This window comes from Carassius auratus, chromosome 46 (genome assembly GCF_003368295.1).
Source record: "Carassius auratus strain Wakin chromosome 46, ASM336829v1, whole genome shotgun sequence".
In the NCBI taxonomy this organism is placed as follows: domain Eukaryota; kingdom Metazoa; phylum Chordata; class Actinopteri; order Cypriniformes; family Cyprinidae; genus Carassius; species Carassius auratus.
This window is the reverse complement of record NC_039288.1, coordinates 8241182-8262119: the sequence shown is the minus strand read 5'-3', so window position 1 is coordinate 8262119 and position 20938 is coordinate 8241182. Positions and strand designations below refer to the sequence as shown.

The 20938-nt window shown below is 40.4% G+C and overlaps 2 protein-coding genes across 2 annotated transcripts; one reads left to right on the top strand and one right to left on the bottom strand.

The window, feature by feature from the left end:
• The first annotated feature begins 4510 nt into the window (after positions 1 to 4510).
• On the top strand, positions 4511 to 14472 carry LOC113064059 (cyclin-J-like). Its single transcript, XM_026234584.1, has 6 exons — positions 4511 to 4813; positions 5365 to 5460; positions 7925 to 8135; positions 11543 to 11842; positions 12156 to 12315; positions 12419 to 14472. Exons 2-6 carry the CDS (start codon positions 5383 to 5385, stop codon positions 12891 to 12893), a joined length of 1224 nt encoding a protein of 407 aa, XP_026090369.1. The 5' UTR covers positions 4511 to 4813; positions 5365 to 5382; the 3' UTR covers positions 12894 to 14472.
• A 2872-nt stretch (positions 14473 to 17344) lies between these two features.
• Positions 17345 to 19030, bottom strand: fabp6 (fatty acid binding protein 6, ileal (gastrotropin)). The gene is made up of 4 exons (XM_026234583.1): positions 18878 to 19030; positions 17775 to 17950; positions 17566 to 17655; positions 17345 to 17483 (listed from the first exon to the last, which is right to left on the bottom strand). Exons 1-4 carry the CDS (start codon positions 18942 to 18944, stop codon positions 17421 to 17423), a joined length of 396 nt encoding a protein of 131 aa, XP_026090368.1. The 5' UTR covers positions 18945 to 19030; the 3' UTR covers positions 17345 to 17420.
• Between the last annotated feature and the right edge of the window lie 1908 nt (positions 19031 to 20938).

The following is a 20938-nucleotide window of genomic DNA, read 5'->3' as shown; positions in this document are numbered from 1 at the left end:
ATCTCATGCTCTGTCTTGTTCAAGTCTCCTTTTGTAGGGGTTTCAGGAGAGGCCTGCTCTTTAGCTTGCAGTGCCAGGTCTGTCCTGTTAGTTGATTTCAAGTTTGTATCACTGACTAGAACAGCAACTTGGCTTGTCTCTGAGGGCTTGTCTCTGAGGGCTTTGACAAGGCACAACTGTTTGCCTTGGTTACAATTTGGCTGACCTTTGTAAATCCAACGGAATGCCTTTTAGCATTTGATTCCATTGGAGGCATTACCTTAGTCTAGCATCCTCTTGGTCCGGAGTGATCTCTCATTTTCTCCAGTGAAAGAGGTGAAGTGACTTTCTGTACCAGCGGTTTTTCAAGGATTGTCTGTATCCTTTAACCTTTCCTTCACCCATGTTTTTGCATAGATTGTGCATTGATGGCTGAAACAAAGGAGCACTCCCATCTATTCCATGAGCTGATTCCCTTGTGCCCTTGAAAGACATGTTGTATGTGTTTTTCACTAGGGTTCTCATGTCTCTTACTACTTGAACTTCAGACCTGCCAATTGCACTTAAAAGAGGATTGAAGCCATGTTTGCTCAGCAGCTTGGGGTGTGTTTTAGAGTTAACACTGCAATGCTTTTGAACAGGGCTGCTCTCTCTCTGGGCCTCCCTCTGAAGAGTAGCACTTTGATTTAGTTAGGTAGTTTAAAAAAATACATATTTGGCAGACAAATACATGCATTTATCAGTGGTAATAGATGCAGAAACATCCAAGGTTTGAAGATTCTGTTCATGTTGCATTTTTTAAGTTAAGACATTTGTTATGATGCAGGAAGCCATCTGGGTTTTGCTGGAGGTTTCATCCAGGGAAAATGACTTCTGAAGTCTTTGCTTTCGGTTAGCCTTTGATCAGCCACATGGCACTCCTGGTTAAAAGCTGCAGGGGTGCTATGCTGACGCTGAAAAATGTCCCGGGCACGCACAGATGTGTTTGAAACCTGAAGACTTTGATTGCTGCTCCCTCTGGCATGTGCCTCAGTTGTGTCATGTCTCCTAAGTTGGATTTGTCTTTTGGGCACAGTCTTAAAGCCTCGGTTTAGTTCATCAGTGGATTCCAATGCCACATCAACACATTCAAAGCTACTGGATTCTGAGCAAGCAGATGTGTTTTGAGTGTTTGAATACATATTCATTTTAAAAGAGAGAGCATCATCTGTCCAATTGCTGTGGTTTTCATCAGCAGAGGGCTGACTTAAGGACCTACAGCTGAAAACATGCTTGTAGTCAGTTCCAGAACAGGAAGCTCTTACCTGGTTCAGGTTAACAAAGCTTCAGCAACCTTTGTTCCCCTGCTGGTTGATCCTCTGCTATTACCTGTAGGGTGGCAGGGTTGCTAAGTGCTGCTATACAACGTGTAGGAAAGTGATCTTCCAGATGCCTTGCCGGCTCTGCTTTTCCAATGTCTGAGTATCAGCGAGTCTCTGTAGCTAGTGTTGGTGCCTGGTTGCAGGGATACACTCCGAATAACAGTGCAGTGGGAGTCTTGACTCCCGCTTGCTGACTGTGAGTGTTGAGATGCAGATTGCAAATGCTTTTCCATTCGTAGACCTGACTGACAGCTAAACCTGCTCCTTTCTGCAACTCACCCAGCTACCCTGGCCCTCTCCCTCCTTTTCCTTAAGACCCAGAATATGCCCTGGGTCTTTGCCTTTGTGTTGCGTGGTCTTCTTTTGGCTCTGTGCTACCATGCTCCTGTTCCCTACACTTGCTGTATTGATTTCTCTTAGGTGTTATCAAAATAGTGGATTCTGGGGAGCTGTACTTCTCAGCAGTTCTAATGTTAGTATGAAATACAGCCCTGCTGCCTCCAAAATAATACCTTGGTTTAACCTATGAATCTTTTCTTGATAAATTAAGCTTTTCTGAATTATCCGCCTTTTGCCTTTATCCTGTTCACATTGGGACACATCAGGAAGCACTTCTGTACCATTTTCTTCTTGTGTTTTGTAGTCTTGTGGTAGTGTAGTGTCTGTGATCAAGGATCTTGAAGTGATGATTTTTATAGTGGTAGCACAATCCAATAACTCAAATGTGCCACCTTCAGAAGGATGCTCTGTAGAGACGGTGTGTGTTCTGTCCCCTAAAGCGTCACTCTACTCACTCAGAGAACATAGAGCAGTGTAGTATGAACTTACTGAGTCATCAGTGATATCATCAGACTGCTCTAGGTCACTTTCCCCTTCATCTGTTTGTTGGACAGGCAGACTGTTTTTTTCTTTGATAGATGCAGATGATTTAGACATTTCTCTTTAAAATGTCACTTTCAAAATTGTCCTTCTGTGGTGCTTGAAACTTTCTGTTGCAGTAATACTGGACATTTTACACACTAGTGTTGGGTGGATGTGCAGGTCAGACCTATATTGGAATTGCAGAAACGTTTATGGTTCAGAAAATAAATGTTATACACTAAGCCCAGTGATGTCCAGCTTGACTGCTTCTTCATTATATGTGGTCCAGGCCCAGTAGCTAAGGCAGTGGCATTCAGCGTTGACAGCAGGTGCTGGTCTGGCTGTGCTGGAGCTTTCCCTTTGGAATCTAATCTAAATATAGTTCCCCAGGCCCCATAACACTATCATCAGGGAGATAGGACTGAAGACTTCTGGATACGCTTTGGTAAGTATTGGGCCTTTAAACAGCCACTGCAAGTAGAATGGTTATGCTGGTTATGAGGTTATAATTTGATGGTGTAAATTGGTCCTTTTTTAATGTAGGCATTAGAGGTATCACTTTATCTAAATTAATTGAATATTTATCTGAACTTTGTTTGTGTGAAGTTAATTTTGATGTGAAAGTGAAGTTAACTGGCAACTTAACTATGAGAGGAAGCACTGTTGTTTGAAAGCAGATGTGCACTTCCTCTCAAGTGTTTGTTGTGCGCTACCAACCAACTCTGGGAGTTTCACTGAATTGGGCCATGACAGCTATTTGATCCACTTGGTCTTGGCTGTGCCTGGTGGTTTAATGACATGATATAATGGCCAGCAAGGATATAAGACTGCTTCATTTCACACCAGCGGTGCTCAAAAAGTTTCTTATCCACATAGTAACACATACATCAAACCTGAGGGGACCAGCAACACTGTGGTGTTAAGTTGTGAGAAGTGTGTAGCATTACATGGAGTACATAACATAACTTCCATACTAGCATTTCTCCATGAAAACATGGTTACAGACTCTTGAAACATGGAAACAATAGCTATAATACATAATAACGGTAAAGATTTCCATATATCTAATTTATTTTTACATTTATGCGTTAAGTAGACACTTCTCCAAAGCCTTAAAATAAAGCAACATACAGTAAGTGTCTTGGTTTGATGGTTGTGAAGGGGTTAAGTACATCTCTCACAAAAAAATTTCCATAGTAAACCAAATTTCACTATTGCATACAGTAAATATCAAATGGCATCCTCTTATAAAGTATACAAATCTTTGTGCCACATTTGTATTTATTATTTTGCATGGCACTCTAAGAATGGCATTAATAATCAGTTTGGCCGCATACTGTAGTACTTTAAATATAACTTAGCTAAACTGCTACTTATAAAACGACTAGATTTTATAACTTCAACATATGCTTTAAGAAACTAAAGATCATTTGATCTACATTGATCAGGCATTGATGTATTCTATATAGATAGTGGGCTACTGTTTATTAGATTATGCATCAACTTCACCTTACAATTTTATTACAGTTAGGCCTGGTTTCACAGACGGAGTTTAGGCAACAGCGAGTATTAGGCAATTAGGACATTTAAGTATCTTTTATAAACATGCCTTAGGAAATAACATTACTCGTGTGAATCTTGAGACAAAACAATGGGACAAAACAATCATTGAAAGTTTATCTAATGGTAAAAAAAAGCCCAGACAATGCATTTTAGTCTGGGACCAGGCTGTGAAACCGGGGGTGAGTTTTAAGCAGTATCTACAGTGCTTATGCGCGCAGGGTCCACCTGCTGGCCAAAAACAGGCAGAAGATATCATAAATTAAAATTGGTCACTTTATTTCACAAAACTAGGATTTAGTTTTACATTTCTAAACATTGGTATTGCGTGGGACCCATTCAGACAGCACGATCGTGACAATCACTCTTCATTTTAATAAATAAATTTTATCAACACCAGTTTCAATCGAAAAGCGTTATTTAAAAAAGCTTTATTAAGCAGATTTATATGATTAAATAATTATATTTCACGCGAATTATTTTATTTTTGTTATTTATTATTTACATTTTACATTCAGTTATGAAACAAAAATTATTTAAAATGTTGTTCCTCGCTGTTCTAATTCATGTAATCTCACCAAACCATAATCACCACATTTTACCTGTTGATTTAGATGATTGTTTTCTAATAAAACTTACTTGCATGCACATTTCAGAGCATTCAGTTCATTTATCAGTGTTTGCAACACGTTGACGGATTGTTTGAAGCCACGCTCATGTTAACATGTTAATGTCCGCGCGCGGACTCCTCCCCGTGCAGAGCGACCTTACAGCTCCGCACACATCATTCAGAGCTGCTCTCAGGCCGTGGGGGAGCGCACTATACGGGACGGCGAAAAAAGTCAGAAGGGGTTCATTTGGATATACACGCGGCGGTGTTTTGATTAAAAAAAACCCACCCAACTGCACATTGAACCGAGTTTGTTATACACGGGAAGAATTTCCCTTGATATGGGATTTGTTTCGAAAAGTGCACGCGCGTAGTTGAAGGATATAACTCCAGTATGCGGCAGTTTTGAAACAAAGGGGTCTGGAGCGCCGTTGTCTCAGTGGTAAGAAGCGCAGTTCTTTTAATAAAGGCCGTTATAATGTTGCATTTTTAACCTCAGTTTTAGTTTGGATAGTCGTGGTCGATTAGCGAGTTTTTAAACCGAAACTCTACGCTTAATTTGTTCACAGCTCTCATGTATACTTGATATCGCTGTAATAAGAGTCTCGTGGCGTGCCGCAGGGCTAGATGTGCTGCACCGGTCACTTTCATTTCGGACCGATTTATTTATCTATTTAGAAATAAAGCTAGACTATTGTGCTTAGTTAATTGGTTAAGACTTACACAAATAAGACCTAAAGGCGTGATTTTCGTCGAAGCGTCTGTTGTAGTCCAGCGGGGGAGGAACTGCTTGAACTTTGCTGGACGACTTCAAGATCAGTAAATTTAGAAAAGAGTTTCAAACAGGCGCCCACTTATCTTATGCCTCAAGTTCCCTTGAAGCACTGTGACATTTTCTCGCAAACAAACCTGAAATAGAAGTTGTGTGGCAGAAGTGCTTAAAACTGAGCAAGAATTGCTTCTTTCCCTCACACACTCCTGTTTGTGTTGAAGGATTGGGGCCCTCTCTGGATGGGAAAGATGGAATCGGAGGGCCAGTGGTGGAAAAGCCAGCTTGCAGCGGACATCCACCAGGCTCTGCGAATTAAGGTGAGTGGTAATAAACTGCTTTGCATTCATCACAGGTTATCACAGTGCAATTTTCCAGGTCTCCAACGGCTCCAACATCCAGGTCTCCAACGGCTCGATTGCCACACACTGAACCAGGTTTGGTTTTTGGCTTGCCCAAGCTTTGATGGGGAAGTGTGAAATGTCTCATAGCCCTCAGAAAGCATCCTCTCATTGTGGCTTTCTGAAGGTTCCTGGCCAACGTCTAGTATTGTCTGCATTCATATTGTAAGCTTAATTCCCTCACAAGAGTCGTACTGAATATCATGTACAACAAGGAATACCCAGGACCCTGTGCAAAGCCATCAAGGTCTTTTTATGGTACATCATACGTTTAGTTTACAATGTACCAATGTACAATATACTGCTGTTTCATTATTGGTAAATTTGTTCTTGAAAGTGGACCAACTTTTGTGTTGGAACACTAGGAAGTGTCTTGCTAAACCCTGTGAACTTTTGTTTCCTCACTTCTGAGTGAATTGCACTCATCAGACAGTGAGGTTTAAGTGCATTTATTTAGTGCACTCTGTTGTCTCTTTATTGTCCATGTTTATTGCGAGGTGTGCTCACATCCGGTTTGGAATGTGAACTGCTCTGTTTGTGTGTGAGTGTGTGTTTGTACTTGAGTTTGTCTGTTAGCTTGAGATTAACGGGTCGAACAATCCTGCTGGGTTTATTGAGCACATGTCAAGGAGTGGCAAAATGATGCATGTGACTGAATGTGGCGGGCTTGAACGTTTTTTTTTTTTTTGGCAAGTTATTCTTTTCAATACCTGGTTAGTCAGAGTTGTACTATGCGAAATGTAGCGATATGTAGGAGGTCTAATGCAATGCAGATGCAGAGTGGTTCAGATGTTTGTGGAGATCGGGTGTTTGTTGTTGGTGGACTTGTAGACAGAACAGTCTCTCTGTTCACAAGAAATATTCAGTTAATGTTGTGCAGAAATGTTTAGCCGATGTAAATCTTTAAACAGAGAGGCTATAGTTTAGTTTGTTTTGTGTGAGAGGTTGGCCGACTTCTATTACATCAATACCCAAACCTAAGGGTCTTTGCAATTAATTGAAATCTTTGAGGAGGTTAATTAGCAGCCGTGCTTTTAATATGGCTCATACTCTTTGTTTGCCTTAAACAAGCCAAATGACAATATTCAAGCAAGTCTATTTCCTCATTTTTTTTGTGTGATGTTCAAGTGCCAATTCCGATTTTCCCATGTGTGAAACCCACAAAAATCTAAACCCACAAAAGGGTTGCTGCTTAGCTGGTTTTATTTCCTCTAGCTTTACCATTGCCACAGATGTGTTGAAAAATCGCGTTCTTTTGAAAAAGGTTTGCATCAAGATATGCAGTTAACAAACTGATCGGCCGTTTAAATACGGCAGCAGCTGTAGGGTTGCCTAAATTGCAGGCAGGACCCACAAAAGGGCTCCTTGAGAGGGTCAAATCCCAGCCCCTCACCCCACAGGGGACAGATGGCTGCGAGACACGATGGCTAGGCCTGTAAAGGAACCAGCACTCTCCTCAACAGCCACTATAAAGCAGCACACTCTTCCTGTAGGACTCATGTCTGGAAAAGGTTCGACCATTAAGCTGCTTATTAAGCGTGACTGGTTTGCACTGTAATTTCTGCGCAGTTAGTGTTGGACTAAATTTTGAAATTGGCTCTGGTTTAGTTGGTTACGGAGAGTGCTGACAAAAGGAAATTAATTTACTTGGCCTCATTCATGAAAAATTGTTAAGCTTTCACAAATTGAATAAATTGAATTTGAATGCAGAATACAACACTTATGCTCATGGTTCATACATTTATCTTTAATTTGACATTATTTTATTCACTACTATCTTTCACAGATTGTATACTTTTCTTTAATATATATAGATTATATATGGTGATATTAAAGAATAAAACAATAATTTTAATGTCTCGCACAAAAACTACTGTTCTCTCTTATTAACATCAAGGTTGGATTTATTTGGTCAAAAATATGAAAGCCCTAACATATTGTGATAAAATATTTGAAATATAATTTCAGATACAAGTAATGTTCAGTTTTCTATGTGAATAGAATTTAAAACAGAATTTGTTTCTGTGATGGCAAAGCTGAATTTCCAGCAGCCAGCACATATCCTTCAGTGTCACATGATTCTCCAGAAATCATACTAATACGCTGATTTAATGCTCGGGACTTTTCTTATATCATCAGTGTTAAAAACAGTGGTTTCGAATACTTTTGTATAAATACATTTTGGGATTATTTGATTAATAGAAAGTTCAAAACAACAGCATTTATTATAGAAATCTTTTGTAACATTATGAATCTCACTTTTGATAGATTTAATGCATTCTTGTTGAACACCCATGATATTTTTTGTAATGTACCATTGACCAAATATTATATATATACTCCTCTTGCAAAAAAAAAAAGAATACCATCCTTTTCTCCATAGGAGCTGAAGTTGCCAACGTACCAGGCCCAGTCTCCACAGATTGGGATGCGGCGGTATTTTGCCGACCTGCTCGCTGTTCTCAGTAACCGGTACCAGCTGTGCCCCACGGCACGTCACCTGGCCGTCTACCTGCTCGACCTCTTTATGGACCACTATGATGTAGCGGTGCGACAGCTGTATGTCATCGCCCTCTCCTGCCTCCTCCTGGCCAGTAAGATGAATTTAATTGCTCTTCATTTGCTGTTTTTATGTGACTGTGATGCTTGATTCCTTTTACCTGTACCTGATCAGGCAGTAAACTCAATGCAGGTTCCATGAAGTATATTTGAACTGATGAAATTTCTTCAAGTGCTCTTATTGAACCGAGCGAGCGTGTCTGATTCTTTGTGCTAGCTGGCTCCTGTATTGTGCTGTGTGCAGAAGAGGCCCTGAGTCAGTCTCCAAGACAACCTATCCAGTGCACAAATACGAGTTTGGCATTGCAGAGCAGGTTCCAGCTGTTCCGGCATGTTGCAAGTCTAACTGTCAGTTTTAGGTGGATTGCACACAGATCGCATAGTGCAGCAGAAGGAGAGAGACAATCTTGCAGTGATGCAGAAGTGTCGCCCTGATGTCTCCAGGAGATTTGTAGTGCAGGAGACAAGGAAGCCTGACTCATAATATATCAGTGCTTTGTAATGTGGCAGGACATGTTATCAGTGGTGACACGTCTGCTCGCACACAAACAAAGCAAGAGAGATAAGATAGCGGGGGGGGGGGGTTGTGTTGCCATGTGGTGGTGTTTTTAACAGATTAAAATCTGGAGCGACCAAAATGACAATTAATTCAGAGTGCTTTCGGCATCTGCATTTGTACAATACTGACCCGAATAATCAAAAGGTTGTCTTTAAATGGCATCTCTCATTCTTCTGACCCTCATTATGGCCGCCTCTTGATTGGGGGAGGGTTGTTTTGCGTTGGCTGGCAATTGGCAGTGTTCGGGGATTAATTAGTTGCTTTTGACTGAATGAATAATGGCTTCGCTCATGATCCTTGTTAAAATATCCCTCCCTTTCCCTAAATCATTGATTCAGGCGGCTGTGGCCATTGTTGGGTTTCTCTAAGTCGCCTGCAGTCAATGTGTGTGGGGCAGGGCTGAACTCAGCCTAAAGCTAAGAGCATTGGAAAGTTTCCATTCAGACCAAGACTTATTATGACCAATGGTAGGGAGCTGCTGTGTTTGCATAGAACAGCCTGGTTTGTGATTTCATATTATTAAAAAAATCCCATCTTAATATTCATTTTAGCCCTCTTTTACCAGGGGAGGTCTTAAATGCTGCAGCAGCGAAGAGATCGTTTCCGCACAGAATCAAATTTTTGCGGTGCTGCACGTGCTGAATTAACGTAACAGAACATTGTTTGCGGTTAATATGAACTTGCATTGACAAAATGTAGTAATTGCGCCAAAAATGCGAATAATTATAGTCTGTGTTTTACACACTCAGAATATGTGTGAACCTCACATACAGCTCACAAAATCAGGCTTGCGCTGTGTAAGCTATTGTGCAGCAATTACACGATTGTAAAAACTAAAATACAGTGCATGATCAATCATTTAGGTGAGATATATATTTTTTTTTGAAAAATGTCTAAAAAATACCCCCCTCAAATAAAAAAAAAGTCACCTAAGAGAGGAATTAATTTCCAAAAATGAAATTCAGGCCCTGAATAAATGTCTAAAAATCTTGATTGGATAATCACTATAATACATGATAAAAAGTAGGCTTTATAAAGATCGGTATCAGTGATCGGATCGGCCGATACCGCTTTCTGTGATCGGCCTCAACAATCCTGATCGGAGCGCCCCTAGTTAAAGCTTTTTTTACGCTGGTGTAATTTAAAGCCAGACCATATTGAACTGCGTATTAACACAGGATGATCATCTCGAAGGCTGAATCAGCATAATTTGTGCCGTGCCCAGATTTCAACTTTTAAAAACTAGCTGAGTGAAAACATTACTATTCTGAAACCGAGGAAATGAACAAAAGGCTTTCAGGTGAAACCGTCCAGGGATGAATGATGGCCATTTGCAGCTTGAGGATATGCGTGGACGAAAACACTTGAGGTTGATGTTATCAGTGCAATTAGCCCCCAACACCCACCCGCTCTCATTCTTTTAGCTGAAAACTGTTGGAGGAGGAGAGGATGAGATATCAGGCTCATTTCCTGTCCTGAGCTGGGGTGATGGGTTTTTTTTATGGTAACCAATTGAATGCACGATGCATGTCGTCAAACTGGTTTTTCTTCATCAGATCTGATTTCTATTATTAGCAGAATGTTTTCTGCATTTCAAGGGATAACGAAAACGAGATGAGGTGAAACCCGAATCCTTTGTTACTCTCTCATTTTCAGCAAGAAGCCCTGTTGAAATTGTATATCTGTTCTGTAGCTAATGGGGCTGCGGCGCGCTCCTTTTTAACTAAACGGTGTAAAGTAGCATGTCGAATGCAGGCCAGCCCTCTCCTCAGAAGGATGAGAACCCTAGAGGGGCATGTTTGAACTGAAACACTCAGCAGGGTTCCTGATATTCAGATTAGTGTCACAGATGCTCCCTGTGGTTTGATGCTTATGAAAAGAATTTGTACACCGCGGATAATTAAGAAAAAACACTGTGCAGTGGCTTTTTTGTCAGCTGAGTGTTTTTGACCGTGAATGTCCACCAGTGTTCCCTGTTCGTCTGCTGAGTCTACAGTAATGTGACAAAAGAAATTGTATTTGAGCTTGAATTAAATGTGATGATGTGAAAGACAATAAATAGGCAACACGTTTTCTATGCTTTGTCTTTGTTGGCGGCACACAAAAACACATCGAGTTCAAACAGTGCAACCCGATACATGAACAAAGGACTCGTGCGTAAAAAATGCACATATGCAAGTATATGATACTCAGTGTCATGACGTAAAGACCTCATAGTGCTTGCGTTTCCTTTAAGAGGAAAGAGTTTTTGGAAGTCTCGAGGAATGAAGGTGTGACTTTGGTGTCTCTTGTCTGTTTGGACTGTTTCTCCTCCACGCCAGCCAGCGATCTGAGGGGTCTGTGAGCGCTCAGGCATGAGCTGCAGAAGTCAGAGGTCATGGGCTACTCTTGGGACCCTTATTGTTGGAGCACAAGACCGCAGGGGAAGCAATACCACAGAGCCTTGGATTTTGGGGAAAGGATATTAACACCTAGCACGAAGAGAACAAAGGAATTCTGCAGAGAAGGGCTAATTCACTGTGAGGCAGCTGTGCTCTCTCATTCCAGGAATTCACAAAATGCCTCACCTTAATGATGTCAATGCAAATCCTTTTAAAGAAACCCAAGTATGTGAATGGAGCACAGCGATGGATGGTTCTTAGATCAAGAATGTCTTAGATCTTAGTCATATCTGATAACGGCAGATTCTTAAACAAGGCTATAAAGCTATAAAAGGTCCTTACTTTCATCTATTGCACGTCATGAATCTGCATCAAGATATCTCTGATGTGATGTCTGGAATACCAGCGGGAAAATCCATGCATTCATATTTGAACATTGTAGTTGAAACAAAGCAGTTAACGTCAAACTTAACCTCCGATACTTTTGTTTGTTTTTGCACAGGTAAGTTTGAGGAGAAAGAGGACCGTGTGCCCAAACTGGAGCAGCTGAACACACTGGGCTTCATGTGCAGTCTGAACCTCACCCTCAACAAACGTGACCTCCTCAAGATGGAGCTGTTGCTGCTGGAGACGTTCGGATGGAACCTGTGCATGCCCACACCGGCCCATTTCATTGACTACTACCTCCACGCTGCTGTCCAGGAGGGGGACCTGCACAACGGCTGGCCCCTCTCCTCCATGTCCAAGACCAAAGCCTTCATGGACAAATACACGCACTACTTCCTGGAGGTTTCGTTGCAAGGTGATGAAAAAAAATTCAAATCTCCATGCTGTGACATTAACATAATTATTAATATATAAAATCAAAGTGTCAGTTTTTGTTTAATTGGACGAATTGTTTATTTCAAGAATGTAATTTTTTTTTATTGTTTTATTTATATGCTTAATAAATACTTTACTATTATTTTATATGGTTTATATGTCAGTAATTGATGCCGTATTAAGCATACTGATGATGCAGCCACTGTATAAATGTTTCATGCCTAACAGTCTCTTAACTGTGGTAAAATCACTGAGGATATAACATAACATGTTTCAATGCGTCTTTGTTGTAGATCATGCTTTCCTGAGCTTCAGGCCTTCTCAGGTGGCAGCTGCCTGCATAGCTGCGTCCAGAATCTGCCTGCAGATCTCCCCCAGCTGGACCACCGTCCTCCACCTGCTCACGGGCTACTCCTGGGATCATCTGACGCAGTGCATCCAGCTCATGTTACTGTAAGGGCAAACCGCAGTATACGCTCGCATTCATACGACGTAATGTGCCCTGAAGTAAACCCCCACATGCTTCACCTCACCCTGCTCTTGTTTATTTTTTCAGGGCTCACGACAACGATGTAAAGGAGGCCAACAAATCCAAATCTTCCCCTTCCGCCAGTCAGAGCCTCCAGCCGCAAGCTCTCATCCCCCACAGCCCCGCCACCCCGGCTCTGCAGAGGCAGCCCATCTCCAGCTCCCAGCAACTGCTCCTCCAGGCCAGCAGATACCCGCAGCTCCCCCAGCATTCGCCGGCATTATCCCAGCTGCACATGCTGGCTGACTGCCAGGTCCTGGGACCGGTGGGCTCTCGGGAATATCTGCAGCCCCACCAGGCCGGTCTGCTTTCGGCCTCAGTTCCGGCCAGCTCATTCGCATCTTTCCCAAGCTTGGCGTCGGGGCTACGAGGCTTGCCCCTCCAGGGTCCCATCTCCATGCAGGTGAGCGTGGTGCCCGAGCGCCACTGCCTCGGTCTGACTTACGGGAGTGGCTACTTGAGTTCCCACCACTCATTCACAGCTGGCTGCTTCGACAGGTGACGCTAGGACAGGGAGGACAAACTCAACCTGGGGCTGCCGCTGTATTAACTTGACAACTTTTGGGCATTTTATGAACTGAGGATATCTATTTTTTAAGATTTGTTTTAGCCAAGTGAGGGCCTTCTTCCAGTGCCTCAACAGATAAGCTAGACTCTGGTTCTGTGTCGACCTCAAAAAAAGACTTGTGACTTGGGGATCCTTTCTAAAGCACACAACCTTAAGAAGAGAATCGTGGAGGTCCACATTCCATCCCACCAGCATTTTCAAACGAGTCCTTGAACTTTCACACTGGATTTACGGTCCTTTGATGCTGCTGCCTTTTTATATGAATTGATGGCTTTACGACCAAGAATCCTGTCTCCCTTCTGGTCTTGTTTACAGTGACCTGCCACTTTTCAGGGATGTACAGCTCTCTTTAATACTAACACACAACATACCATTGAACCAGCTGATGTTTGTATGAAGTACAATCTTTTCCCTGCTGAAGGAACCCATGCTTTACTAGTTCCTCCTCCCAGGGAAAAAGAGCCATGATCGCCAGAACCGTGTTCTGCTGTATGCTATGAAGACGACTTCATTCTGCGATACCTCTTCCCTTCAGACGTGGCTGCTGGCAAAGATTACCTCACTGTCACGCTTTCATTCCCATTTACCTCGAAGGTCATGCTAATAACTAGTTTAACCTCACTGCTGGGGTTAGAAAAATGGATCTGCTGTTACAATGTGCTTCAGCTGTAGTCGTGTCAACATTTTAGTCCAGATGTCTAGACTTTAATATTAGGTCCAAAATATTTTATTATTATTATTATTGTAAACTAAAGAGAAGATTAACCAAACATGCTACATTTTCTTTCCTTTTGTTTTTGTCCTTTTTTGTTGTTCAGAAGGTTCTTAGACTACACATGAATTATATATGATGACTGGCCTTAAGACCAAAGTGTCTGCTTTATGTCCTGCTGAATGAAGAGCTTTTTCAACCACTTTACTGGACTTTGAATCAAAATCTTTCTCCCTATAGTCTTGAACTTTAAACTACCTCAGTATGTTGCCATTTACTTGCTGATTCCGCAGGGCTCGTCTTTTCATTTTCCATTTCTTCTTGATTGGTCAGAACATTCAAATGTTTTCTTTATTTAATTTTTTTTTGTGTTGAAGTCCCATATTTTGTGTAGGTAGAGAACTATGTTCACTGTAACAGACACGCACTGTTTGATATTTCAAGCCATTCTCTTGTTGAAGCCTCTGTGTGTGCAATATGTAATCATTAGTTTGTTAATTTTTAGACTGTGTATTTTTATTTTGTACCACTACGTTTTTTTATACAATGTAGAATTAGTTTTTCATTGCTTCAATTTTTTTTAACAATCTATTACTGCTTCCATGCAGTGATTTATTTTTCCACCAAGAAAATGTTGCACATTGCAACCAATGTCTCCTGAATCTCTAGACATGTAGTAGACTAGAGAACGTGGATTCTGCTTATTCGGTGATCTAATGGGTTTATTTAAAAGCCTGTATTTGGGTGGGGAAGGGACAACAGGTGTAAATTGGATGAAAACCCCAGAAATAAAACGGAAAAGAAAAAAAAAATGCACAAAAGCTTGGTAAATGTTTCGTTAATGTGTGAGTCATACATTTTGAATAGAAGCCATGCTGGATTTGCATGGCTTAAGGCAAGCTGTTTCATATGAATGTGTGGACTCATTGCTCATGAAAAGGTCTTTGGGGAGCGAGGGGGTCGTGTTCACTTGGCTCCACCCCAAATACCACTGCCCTCCCCCTTCCTCCCAGCATGTAACGCGCTGGACTGAAGACAATGGGGTAGATTCCTGCCCCACATGGTGGTTCTTCCTGTCACTAAACACCACTAAACAAATAAGGCGCATCCAACTGAGCACCACTGATCATTTCCGAGATAAAAGCTCTTGGCCTCAAAGAACAGCCGACAATAGCTACAGTAGTGTTGGTGTGATGAACAAAATATGATTTTAGTGGGTGTTTTAAGGAAACATCTGTATAGTGCAAAAGACCGAGAAGAGTAATTGGCTTGTAACAGATCTCTTTTATGACACAGTTGGAAGTTATATGAGTCTTTAAAACTAATAGAGACGGCCATGATGTAGCTCGGTTAATGTCAGACCTTAAAGTCCACCAAAATATGAAAATTGTCATTTACTAGCGCTCACATCTTTTCGAACCTGTGTGACTTTAATTTCTTCTTCACAAAAGAAGATATTTGAAAGATATTAACATAGTCTGAACTAAATGGCTTCAGTTCAAGAGACAATTGAAGTTAATGGGAATGAAAACTGTCAAAACGGTTCTCAACGTTTCTCAAAAAATCTTTGTGCAGAGCAAAGCAAGTCTTTTACAGGTTTGGAATGACATGTGGGTGAGTGAATGATGGCAGAATTGTTATTTTTGGGAGAACTATCCCTTTAATGACCATGAATAAACTTGAGGAGCCTTGTATAACACTGGTTTCAAGAGGCCAAATAATTTAATTTGATTGGCTGGTTTAGGAGTATGACAATTGTTTAAAGTTTTAAATATTAGCATTTTTCTTACATCTAGCATATCGCTTCACAAGACCTTGATTCTTCACCTGTGGTCGTTTGATTCCTGTAGTGTTTTTTATAGGCATCAACTTTGGGGATTTCATACATTTGCATTATATGGCCTTTTTAAATATATACATTCTTGATGGGGTGGAGCTCACTGCACCGTTGCGGATTAGGGGTTTTATCTGTTTAATTAAAGAGATTGGGTGGATAGCAGACAGAGAGAGGGGCCCTGTCTTTGTGCTGGATCCTGGCGGGGGGTACATGGGCAGGCCCTGGGAGGTGGGCCACATGTCTGAGTTGGTGTGATGATGACAAGACATGAAATTGGGGGGGGTGAGAGCTGGCAAAGGGGCAGTTGGGTAATGCATCATTTTCACAACCTTTGTTTGCAAAGCATTGCAGGGGGAGGGGCTGGCACCTTTTTTTAATTACCAGGAGGGGTATCTCCAAACTGAAGGGCACCCTCTTTTGTTTTATTTCTTTATTCATGCTGAATCTTTAAATTGATATTTAGTTCATATTGTTTTTATATAGTGTGATTTCAGATAAACAGTGTTTTGACCAGTTAAAGATTAAACATGCTTCAAATCTTTTAATGATTTAAATTAATCTTTGCCTTAAAATTGTCTGGGAAAAAACACAAGTGCGTACCATCCACAATTAGTATTGTCCTCAGTATTTTCTTTTTAATTTAATTTTAGTTGTTTCTTAAGAAATTATTAATCTTCAAAAAAAAAAAATTATATATATATATATATAATATATATATATATGTGTGTGTGTGTGTGTGTGTGTGTGTTGGCAGCGTGTGTACTCAAACACCCCATAATGATAAAAATCCACCCAGTTCTTTTTATTTTTTATTTATTTATTTTTTGGTGTACCAAGTGGTAGAGCATTGTGTTAGCAGTGCAAAAGGTTGTGGGTTCGATTCCCAGGGAACACGTTAGGTAAAAAATGTTGCCTGAATGCACTGCAAGTCTGCTAAATGTATTTAATGTTATGTACCCATTTCTCAAATTTAGACCGTCTTGGTCTCATCACACAGACAGGCCCCTCCCATGATAGTTTGATTGACAGTAGCGTTCCAGCACAGACTGCACTGGTGTATTACCTTAGACCCGTCCTGAGTGAGCTGTCTTCAGTTCACCATTGTTTCACTGCCGGAGCAGATATAGACAAATATATCACCTAAGCTATAGGTGATGTGTTGCTGGATGTAATAATGAACACACCAGTCATACACTTACATTTGTTTCTGAAGGGAATGCTCCCCTGATCTACCTAAATGTGTCTATGTTCACCTGAATCATTTGTGGTCCAGCTTCACTTACAGAAGAAGTGAGTATAAGGTTTTTTAATTAATCTTTGCAAATCGCCTTTACTTATAATGTGCTGATTAGCAGGTTTCACAATGAATGTGGCTAAAGTAAACAGTACCTCAGAGAGCAGGCTGGAAGAGAGGGGCGGGCTCAGCAGAGCTCATTAACATTTAAAGGAAAATGCTACAAAGCAGCTTGTTCTGAAAAGAACCTTTTTTGACTGGGTAAAAAAAAAAAAAGCTGTTTTTTTACACTACCACTCAGAAATTTTAACCAAACTATGTTACAGACTTTTCATTAAGGCCCTAAAGAATCATATCAACTTGTGGAAAATGGGCATATGGTGAACCCTTTAAAAAATGAATGCTATTGGCTTTATGAGAGATCGGCCTGAAGGGGACATGCAGGATTTACGTTTTGACTGCCCTCCAGTGGTGGTCAGGCAGCCAGCCAGCAATCATTTTAATTTGATTAGATATTTTATCTCTTTATAATATGACTCATTTCATCACTGAATCACTTTATGCATTAAGCAGGATGAAGAGGAGAGATCAGGAGACATTAGTCAGTTTATCTCGTACACTTTATTCAAGAAAATTAGAGGTCAGAGCAGATCATGGTCATCTTTCTCAATAACGCAGTTAGATCTTCTTGCTTGTACGTACAAAAACAACTGGACCACTAGCGGCACTGGCTGTGGAGGTCTGTAAAGCAAAGCAAGGGGACTTTAGCTACTTTACAAGCATCGAAACTCATTTCACAAAGTTAAATATCATGATATCTCACCTCCACCAGCTTTCCACCGCTGATCTCAGATGTGTGGTGGTACTTGGGGAAACTTATGGCTAGCTTCCCCCCTTCCATGGAGACTATGCCCTAGTGAGGACATGCAAATATGAGTTTTCATTACATGAAGCAGTTTATGAACATACCGTGTCACTGAAGTCAAAGATATACAGTAACTTCAGTCAGATCTATCTGTTATTATACCATACCTTGAATTTCTTCCCTCCAACGGTCTCCATTTCACTCTCTTTGCCAACGATGAATTTGTTGGTCACAACATGGCTATTTGGGTAGTACTGGATCCATGTGAAATCATCTCCATTCTGGATGACCTCTGTCACAAGCTTGAAGTCCCGGCCCTTTGTGATGACATCATCAGGGATACCTGAGGTATACAGGACCAAATCAGGATATAAGAGTGATTATGTGAAGGATCATGTGACAATGAATAACGGAGGTTGCTGACAATTTGGTTTTGCCATCACAGGAATAATTTTTTATTTTATTTAAATATATTAAAAAAGTTATTTTTAAATGAGACCATATTTCACAATAGTACTGTTTTTACTTTGCTTTTGATCAAATGAATGCAATCTTGGTGTGCATACAAAGAACTGTTTCAGAAACATTAAAAACATCTTTATTATTCCATAATTTCACCAGCAGATGTAGAAATTTAAATATATCCTCTTACATTTTATTAATGCATTTGGCAGATGCTTTTATCCAAAGCAACTTACAGTGCATTCAGGCTATAGTTTATATTCATTTTTACCATGTGTGTTCCCTGGGAATCAAACCAACAACCTTTTGTGCTGCTAACACAATGCACTGCCACTGAGCCACAGAAAAGGAGTTCTCTTAAAAATAAAGATTCCAAATGGGGGGTTTTGCAGCAGTGCCATAGAAAACCCATGTTTTTTACATTCCATAACACTTTTCTTCATAGTTTGAGGAACATTTTAATAATTTGAACTCCTTTTCTACTATAAAGAGCTTTTTGTGCAATGGAAAAGTGCCATGAATATTAAAGGTTCTTAATGGAACCACAGATTTATTTATTTATTTAAGTAACCTTTATCTTTGAGAGTGCGGGTTCTTAAGATGCAAACACACCAGGACATCTAGGACAACATTTCTTACCCAAAGCAATTTATAGTACAGGGACAGTCTGAACTAGAGCAACCTGGGATTTAGTGGATAGAGGTGCAGCCAGAAATTCTCATCTATTCAAGTCTGATTTACAAACTCTTCCACTGGCATTCACCCATCAACAGGGCAAAAATCAGTTGTTTGAAAAGAAGCGGCTTACCAATCAGTTTGCAGAACTCTTCATATCCATCCTGAGATTCGGTTTCCCACTTTCCATTGAAAGCCATGGCTTGGGCGTTGATTGTTGAGCAGAGAGGAAGAGCAAGCTGAGAGATGAAGTACGGATGGGTGAAGTTTCCTGCACTTATATACCCTACCTCTCTTCAACACTCCCTATTTTTTCATGACATTATGGGTACACCATAACCAAGCCATAAACTTTTAGGATGGCCTCACAAAAGTCATCAAGTGCGTGACCGCACGGCTGGTTACCTGAGTAGCAATGATGTACCATACATGGGCAAAGAAGGATAATCATTCATGCTTTAAATCTTTTCCTATAGAATGTGTAGAGTGACACAACATAGGATTTAATGTAAATAGCACTTACTATCTATATGGTCAATATTCATGACAAATAGTTGATTAATGGGAGTACTATAGCAATATCTCCCATTTGTGCAAAACCATATTGAAACGGCTACAAAATGTGTTTTAGATTGCCGCTGTCGAGTCTGAAACTTAGCAGGCTATTGAAGACCATCTGTCTTGACCTTGCTTTTGAAAGGCTAGAAATCTCTTCATGTGAGACTGAACTATATGTTCCAGTAGACAGTGATTCGTACCCACACATACCTTTCATACATCCAGAAAACTCAGCTGAGAGAAAAGTATATGCTACTCTTTAACATGACTATATTCAGCCCTCTTTTCCAACCAAAAAAGAAACCTCTACCATCATTTACTCCACCTCTCATCGAATTACTGTCTTCTGTGGAACATCAAAGATATTTTCAGTGGAAGTCAAAGGGCTCCTGTGTTGTTTGTTTCCCAATGTTCTTTCAAATCTCTTATTTTGTGTTTCTGCAGAACAAAGAAAGCCATACAGAGGAGTAAATGAAGAATTTACATTTTTGGGTGGAGTATATTCCTAAAATGAATTGATTAAAAATCTGTATTTTTTAAAACTTTTTGTTGGTCTGTAGTTTAATAAAAAGGAAAGCTGTGCCACAGGCCAATGTCCTTCAGCACATAAACCTCTGCTAGTTTCTCACAGAATACAGCTTTCATTGCGTCATCTCTCTTCCCCTTGGCCTTACATTTTCATTTGTTTCCTCAAGTCTTATGTTGAGATTTACAGATAAATTTCAGCTTCAAAGAACTCTACCACACACACATCTAGCAGAATGATAAGCTTAAGAGAGATAAAAGCAGGATGAGAACAGGAGGAGCTCTCACCTCTGAAAGCACACATTGATTTTTGGGGAACAGTGGGGACAGGCACTTTTGAAGCATCGGAAGGTCATTTGATGATGAGATATTATTATCTGTGAAGGTGAGGACTATCATCATAGCTCTGCAAAGATTTTGCTCTTCATTTTTTAGTCGTGAAAATCTAGCTACTGCTGCATAATAGCTGCAAAAATCTAAATTTAAATAATACAATGCAAAACATTATTTTGCATTAACTGCAATTTCAAAAATATATATATATATATTTTGTTGTACTCTTTTGAATGGATTAGGAATGCTGCTATAATAGCAAACAGACTGATAAACCCATGCTTACTAAATGTCACAAGCAGGTACTTGTCATAGCTCTCTGAAGAGCATATTAACTTAAATCAAATGGTATGATTGCAAAACACTCGTTAAACTGTGTCCCTCACAATATAGGTACTGAAAGAAGAGTTTAATAAATGAAAACCATAGTGAAACATAAACTTTTATAATACCACTGTTCTTCTTCAAACGTCTCTCCGTTTGACAATAAATGTGTCATGGTGACACATTAAAGGGTGATATATTACTTTTGCAAAGAAATCTGATTGCCTGCAGTTTCTTCATGAAACCAGAACATTTGCCAGTTCGTTTAACTGTTCTTCAGCCCTGAAAGCTAATGCCATTCTGAAAATATGCAGGATGTACTTGAATTTTCGGAGAAATTCAAATCAAGTGTGGACAAATATGAATAAAGTCCTCTTTAGAGGAGTTCATTCACTGCAGTGACTCCTGCAGATGACCTTCACAGAATAGTAGAGAAAGTATCATCAGACAAAAG